This window comes from Ochotona princeps, chromosome 3 (assembly GCF_030435755.1).
Source record: "Ochotona princeps isolate mOchPri1 chromosome 3, mOchPri1.hap1, whole genome shotgun sequence".
Classification (NCBI taxonomy): Eukaryota; Metazoa; Chordata; class Mammalia; order Lagomorpha; family Ochotonidae; genus Ochotona; species Ochotona princeps.
The window spans coordinates 87,392,672-87,400,551 of NC_080834.1; the positions used below are offsets into that span (position 1 = coordinate 87,392,672).

Here is a 7,880-nt window from a genome sequence, read left to right on the forward strand (position 1 = left end):
CAGGAGCTACATGAAAGGGAATTATTGGAGACCAGAGAAAGAACTGCCAAAGTGTAGCAGGCAGAACATTCCTAACTTTTACACAAGGCTAGGAATATTCACATTCCCAAAAGCCAGGAAGGAAAAAATCTCTATATCTCTATAACTATGTATTCAAGAAAATAGAATAATGCTTCAGCATGTTAAGAAATACAACAAAATCTAGCATTATATTTAATAGCAGTGAAAATGTGTTCAATGTCTGAGATGAAAAAGTACACTAGACAAGATTTAGTAACAGGTTAGCTATTGGGAGAGAAAAGATCAGTGTGAACATGAAGATGTAGCCATGGAAGCTATCCATAAAGGCACATGGACAAAGATTGAAACAAACACAGAAATGAGCATCTCTGAGCTGTGGGCCAGTAAAGTGTCCTAATGTTCATATCACTGGCATCCCAGAAGGAGAACAGAAGATATAGGAATTTTTGTTTCAAAGGGGAGTAGGGTAGAAGAAATTATGGTAACAGAAAATTTTCCAAACTTGGTGATTTTGTAAACTCAAAAATCTTAAGTAATATAAAAATATCAGCGGATGGGCCCCGGTGGTGTGGCCTAGTGGCTAAAGTCCTCGCCTTGAAAGCCCCGGGATCCCATATGGGCGCCGGTTCTCATCCCGGCAGCTCCACTTCCCATCTAGCTCCCTGCTTGTGGCCTGGGAAAGCAGTTGAAGACGGCCCAAAGCCTTGGGACCCTGCACCCGCGTGGGAGACTCAGGAAGAGGTTCCTGGTTCCCGGCATCAGATTGGCGCGCACTGGCCTGTTGCGGCTCACTTGGGGAGTGAAACATCGGACGGAAGATCTTCCTCTCTGTCTCTCCTCCTCTGTGTATATCTGGCTGTAATAAAATGAATAAATCTTAAAAAAAAATATCAGCGGAAGAAACATGATAAAAACTACACCAAAGCCCATGGTAATTATGCCACTTGGTGGTGGAGAAAGTCATGCTGATTAGGAATTGGTCTGGGGTGGACAATGCACAGGTTACCATGAAAGTGGGGCTGTGGTGGGCCCAGCGTTGTGGCCTAGTGGCCAAAGTCCTCGCCTTGAACATGCTGGGATCCCATATGGGCGCTGGTTCTAATCCCAGCAGTTCTGCTTCCCATTCAGTTCCCTGTTTGTGGCCTGGGAAAGCAGTCGAGGATAACTCAAAGCCTTGGGATCCTGCACCCATGTGGGAGACCTGGAGAAAGTTCCTGGTTCCTGGCTTCAGATCAGCACAGCACTGGCCATTGCTGCCACTTGGGGAGTGAATCATCGGATGGAAGATCTTCCTTCCTGCTCTCCTCTTCTCTGTATATCTGCCTTTCTGGTAAAAATAAGTAAATCTTAAAAAAAAAAAAAAGAAGAAGAAATAAAAGAAAGTCGGGTGGTGGGAAAAACATTTAGAGAACTTGTATACTGTCTCTGTGATTGTAACTGAACTTACCAGCATGGCTGAAAGGGTTCATGGAGTGACATGAGGAAAGCATTCCAGTCATGATCCAGTGTCAGCCAGGATAGATAAAGCAACATTCAGCAACAATTAAAATTACACCTGTTCAAATGGCCTCACTCATCAGCTCTTCACAACTCTTCATTCTTAAATGTTTATACCAGCTGTTATGTTGTCATATATTAGATAAGAAGTGTAACTGAATAGAAAAGTATACTAGTGTCTGGCAATAATAGGAGGAAGTCTGGATATGTGGACCATATGGCCACAAATAGTGCCCCACTGTTTGCTTGGTAGCTGCTTACCTGAATTGCAAACATGATTTTTAAGAGAAATAAAAATCACATGCAAGTAAGCATTATCACCTAAAATCTATAAAATTTTATCTAGTATCTCCTAAGGTTTTCAGTTTAAGCTTACAAGAGTAACATTTTACAATTTTAGGGTATTTATCACCATATGTACTTTTCATTAATTATACCCTATTTCCCATGGCTAGAACGTAATTTTGAAACCTGTATTTCTGTTAGCAGAAGCAGTAAATGAGCAATATGTATGCAGTACTTGTTATGAGTTCTCTATGGTATTCCTTCTGCCAAATGTTGTTCATCATGTTCAGATTGTATAAGAATATTATCAAGTTAACTCACATCACAAATTATCCACTGTGTAGTGTATGTGTGCCTGAGCTGGCTCTCAAGTTTGTTTAACTTGCTGAATTTAATCTGCATAATTTCATTTTTTGTCAACTTAATTGTTAATTTCTTCAAGCAGAGAAGTCTTGAAAATCGAGCATTTGGGTGCAGATGTTTGGCCTCGTGGCATTTTGTTTTATTTTAAAGTTGTCTGTTTATTTGAAAGGCAGGATTACAGAGAGGGAGAGACTAATTTTGCAACCCTGATTTGCTCCCCCAAGTGAACAATGGAGCCTGCAACTCCATCCTGACTTCCCATATGGACAGACTTGGCCATCTTCTGCTTCCTTCCCAGGTGCATTAGCAGAGACCTGGATTGGGAAAGGGGCAACCAAGAGTTCAGCCAGTGCTTATATGGGATTCTAGTGTCACCAGTAGCGGCTTTCCCCGAATTGCCAACCTCTTGGCCAAGTAGTTAACATTCCAGTTAAGAAGCCCGCATCACACTTCAGGGTGCCTGGGTTTGATTCTTGACTTCGATGTTCTGATGCTAACTTTCTGTTAATGTTGATCCCAGGACAGTAGCAGGGTTGGCTTAAGGCACAGTGTTCTAGTCTCTCACGTTGGTGACCTCGAGTCATGCCTGTTGGATCTGTTGTTGAGGGTCCTTGTGGAATGAACCAGAGGACAGAAGAAATCTTTGTCTCTCCTCCTATCAAATAAATAAGTAAAAATTGAAGAAAAAAAAGAAAGACCTTCTTAAATGGAATGCCATTTATGCTCTGTATCGAAACAAAGTCTGGAAAAAGAAGACAAGTGAATTAGTTTGTCAAGATGATGTTGGATCTGAAAGAAATTGCAAGGAGCCTGATCTTTTACAACACACTCACTGTGAGCCTCCAAGGGAGGGTGTGGCTACACGACCAATAAGATGATGCTAATTTATTTACTTATTTATTTATTTTAAGGATTTATTCAGTTTATTACAAAGTCAGATATACAGAGAGGAGGAGAGACAGAGAGGAAGATCTTCCGTCCGATGTTTTACTCCCCAAGTGAGCCGCAACGGGCCGGTGCTGCGCCGATCTGAAGCCGGGAACCAGGAACCTCTTCCTGGGTCTCCCACACGGGTGCAGGGTCCCAATGCATTGGGCCGTCCTCAACTGCTTTCCCAGGCCACAAGCAGGGAGCTGGATGGGAAGTGGAGCTGCCGGGATTAGAACTGGCGCCCATATGGGATCCCGGGGCGTTCAAGGTGAGGACTTTAGCCGCTAGGCCATGGTGCTGGGCCCATGATGCTAATTTAATATCAGCAGTATAGCAGTCCAACAATAGGAAGGTAGAATTCCAACATATAATCTTACCATATCTATAATATCTTGTTTATTTCTGTTACTTTGTGCATATCCTTTTTGCCTCCTGTTTTGTGCTTTCATTGATGGTATACATTGATCATGTTTGCAATGTAAAGGAGAAATTTGTATGATCTACATTATCTCCTAAAGTCTTGAGGGTATGGGGAGGAGTTGGGGAATCCCAGAGCCTATGAAACAGTGTCACATAATGCATTGTAATTAATAAAAAAAAGATTTATTTTTATGACAAAGTCAGATATACAGAGAAGAGGAGATACAGAGAGGAAGATCTTCTATCCAATGGTTCACTCCCAAGTAACTGCAATGGCTGGTGCTGAGCCGATCTGAAGCCCAAAGCCAGGAACCTCCTCCAGGTCTCCCACACAGGTGCAGGATCCCAAGGCTTTGAGTTGTCCTCGACTGCTTTCCCAGGCCACAAGCAGGGAACTGGATGGGAAATGGGGCTGCTGGGATTAGAACTGACTTCCATATGGGATCCCAGCGTGTTCAAGTCAAGGACTTTATCCACTAGGCCACCGCACTGGGCCCTGCTTTTTTTTTTTAACAGCATGATTTTGTAAGTTGAAGACTATTTGGTAAATCAAAAAAATTAAAATAATTTTATTATATTAATAATCAGAGAGGACTCGGCAGCGTGGCCTAGTGGCTTAAGTCCTCGCCTTGATCCCATATGGCTGCTGATTCTAATCCCGGCAGCTCCACTTCCTCTCTGTCTCTCCTCCTCTCAGTATATCTGACTTTGTAATAAAAATAAAATAAATCTTAAAAAAAATAATCAGAGAGCATTTGAGGTGATATCTCATTTGTGGTCTTGATCTGGTTTTCCCTGATAGCTACTGATGTTGAGCTTTTCCATCTATTTGTTGGTCATTTGTATTGCTACTTTTGAGAGCTAGGTGAGGTCCTTTGCCCATTTCTTAACTGAATTGGTTTTTGTTTGTTGAGTTTTTGTTTTGTTTTGTTTTGTTTTGTTTGAAAAAGATTTATTTTTGTTGGGAGATCAGATATACAGAGAAGAGGAGAGACAGAGAGGAAGATCTTCCATCCAATGGTTCACTCCTGAAGTGACCACAGCAGCTAGAGCTGAGCCAGCCCAAAGCCAGGAGCCTAGAGGCTCTTGCAGCTCTCCCACAGCTTTGGGCCATCCTCGACTGCTTTCCCAGGCTACACACAGGGAGCTGAACGGGAAGTGGGACTGCCAGGATTAGAACTGGCACCCATATGGGATTCCCAGTGCGTTCAAGGTGAGGACTTAAGCTGCTAGGCTGCCACGTGGGACACTGTTAAGTTTTTGAGTTGCTGGTATGTTGTTGATAGGTAGTCAGGTAGTTTGCGTATATTTTTTCCCATTCTGTTGGATGTCTCCTTTGATGTGGTGAAAGTGAAATCTTCTACACTGTTGGTGGGAATGTAAATCAGTGCAGCCACTGTAGAAAAACAGTATGGAATTTTCATGAAACTCTAGACACTGACTTGCTTTGTAAAACAACACTCCCATGACTGGATAGGTACCAAAAAGTCATGAGCATGTTGTATCCAATAGATGACCTGCACCACCATGCTTAGTTCACAATAGCCAACATATGGCTTCAACAAGGGTGTGCATCATCAGATGACTGGATAAGGAAAATGTGCTCTTGCTCTCTCTCTGTATATATATATATATATATATATATATGATGTATACATGCTCATACATACACATATATACATACTACTCAGCTATAAAAAAATGAAAATCAGTAATTTGCATCAAAATGGCTACAACTAGAGGACATCATGTTATGTAAAATAAGATGGACACAGACACATACTGCATAGTCTCCCTTATATGTGAAAACAAAACTTTTTTAAAATTTGAAAAACCAAAAACAAACCACAAAAAGTACCTGTGTGTATCAGCTTTCCTAAGAATGTCATGCTTTGTCAAACTTTAGATCTTTGTCAAATACATTGTTAAAAATGATTCATTACTACAGTCTTAATGATCTGTGACTATTTTAAAATTTACTGTGTGAATAAAACCGAAATCATTTGATCATTGTTTATAGTCTTTGAGTAAATTCCTGCTGAACGATGACTTTTGCATTTTTACTGAACTCCTTATTTAGCGGAGCATTAAACCTTTGGCTATGATATAAATTAAAAATATGGCATGTCAAAAATGAAACCAAAAACGGGGCTAACACTGTGGTGTAACATGTAAACATATCACCTCTGACATCAGCATCCCTTATGGGCACTGGTTCAAGACCCAGCTGCTCCACTTCTGATCCAGCTCCCTACTGACGGCCTAGAAAAAGCAGCAGAAGATGGCCCAAGTGTTTGGTCCCATGCCACTCATGTGAGAAATCTAAATGAAGCTCCTTGCTTTGGCTTGGTCCTGTGCTGGCCATTATGACCATCTGTGAAGTAAACCAGCAGTTAAAGAGGTCTGCTTCTCTCTCTGGAACTCTGATTTTCAAATAAATAATAAGTAAACTCAGAAAAATAAAATAAATAATTGGAGAATTCCAAAGAACCACTTCCCATGACTATAACTTATCCTAATTGTAAGATATAGTTGGCTAGTCATTTTTTTTTGAGAAAATTGAAAGCAATAATCTGTCATTTTAATATAATTTTTTCTTAAAGACTTACTTACTTGTTTGAAAGGATTACAGGGCCTGGCGCCATGGCCTAGTGGCTAATGTCCTTACCTTGAACGCGCCGGGATCCCATATGGGCGCCGGCTCTAATCCCGGCAGTCCCACTTCCCATCCAGCTCCCTGCTTGTGGCCTGGGAAAGCAGTCAAGGACGGCCCAAAGCCTTGGGATCCTGCACCTGTGTGGGAGACCTGGAGGAGGTTCCTGGCTCCTGGCTTCGGATTGGTACAGCTCTGGCCATTGCAGTCACTTGGGGAGTGAACCATTGGACGGAAGATCTTCCACTCTGTATCTCCTCCTCTCTATATATATTTGACTTTGCAATAAAAATAAATAAATCTTTAAAAAAAAAGAATTACAGATAGAGGGAAGCACAGGGAGAGAGCATGAGTTCTTACATCCTCTAGGTTACTCCCTAAATGGTCACAACTGCCAGGCAGAACCAGGCCCAAGTCAGGAGCCAGGAGCCAGTTACCAGGAGCGTCTAATGGGGCTCCCACGTGGGTGCTGGGACCCAGACACTTGGGCTGTGTTTACTGCTCCCCCAGGTGCATTAGGGCACTGCGTTGGAAGTGGAGCAGCCAGGTGTTGAACCAGTGCCTACGTGGGATGCTTGCATCACAGGTGGTGGTGTGAGGCAACCCCGGCCCCTCCAAATACTTTTTATGTATAACATAGAGATTTTTTTCATTAGCAGTTTTTCTTTTGAAAAATAGAATTTTATTTTCTAAGTATAAAACTAAAATACTCCCTATTTTAACATTATTTTCTAGTTTTTTTTTTTTAATTAGAACTTAACAAAATGGTCTAGATACTGATTTTGAATAAGTTAGAGCTAGTAGAACCTCTTCCTCTATCCTTTGTTTCAAAATGTATATGATTTCTATGAAAGGCAAACTAACAGAGAGGAAGAGAGAAATTGGTTGATCTTCTAGAATTAAACTGCTGCCTGTGACTCCCGTAGGAACACTCATTCCATTCTTGGCTGCTCTGCTTCCAATCCAGCTCGCTGTTATGGGCCTGGAAAGCTACTGGCAATGGTCCAAGCCCTTGGGCCACTGCCACCCAGATGGAGCTCTGGGCTGTTAGCTTTTGCCTGGCCCAATGTTGGCTGTTACAGTCATCTGGGGACTAAACCAATGTATGGAAGAGCTTTTTCTCTGTCTCTTCCTTTCTGTTGTTTCACCTTTCAGATAAAATCAATCTTGAAAAACAAGCAAGCAAACAAAAACAGGACCTTCTGTTCGCTGGTTCACTCCCCAAGTTGCCACAGTGGCTGGGGCTGGGCCAACTCAAAGCCAGCAGGCAGTAACCCTGCCTGGGTCTCCCATGTGCCCAAGCACTTAGCTCATCTTTCCTGGGCAGATTAGCAGGCAGCTGGGACATGAACCTGCTCCTGTGTGGAATGCTGGTGTCACAGCACAGGCCTGTCTCCCTCTGTCCTTGACATGATCATTTCAATTAATATGACTTCATTTTTAGCATGTAGGATTGGTTGCTTTTTTCATGCTGGAAGTTAATAGAGAAAAAGATATCATGTTAAAATATAATATCAGTATGATTCAGTGAAATAACCTTTAATATCAGACATGCTTAAGAGAAATTAGGAAATAATATAAATGGTTTTGTCTCTTTCCAGGTCTTCGGATAACTGTGCTGCTGACATCCTTCCTTATGGTTTTGGGAACTGGCCTAAGATGCATACCCATAGCAGACTTAACACTTAAGAGAAGGTAAATCCTATAAAAT

The 7,880-nt window shown here is 41.9% G+C and overlaps 1 protein-coding gene across 1 annotated transcript in view; it reads left to right on the top strand.

Moving 5' to 3' along the window:
* SLC49A4 (solute carrier family 49 member 4) overlaps positions 1-7,880 on the top strand; it is an 86,779-nt gene that overhangs the window by 12,535 nt on the left and 66,364 nt on the right. The window contains exon 2 of the mRNA XM_058661979.1: positions 7,771-7,864. Within this exon, the coding sequence (XP_058517962.1) occupies positions 7,771-7,864 (94 nt within the window). The remainder of the gene's footprint in view (positions 1-7,770; positions 7,865-7,880) is intronic.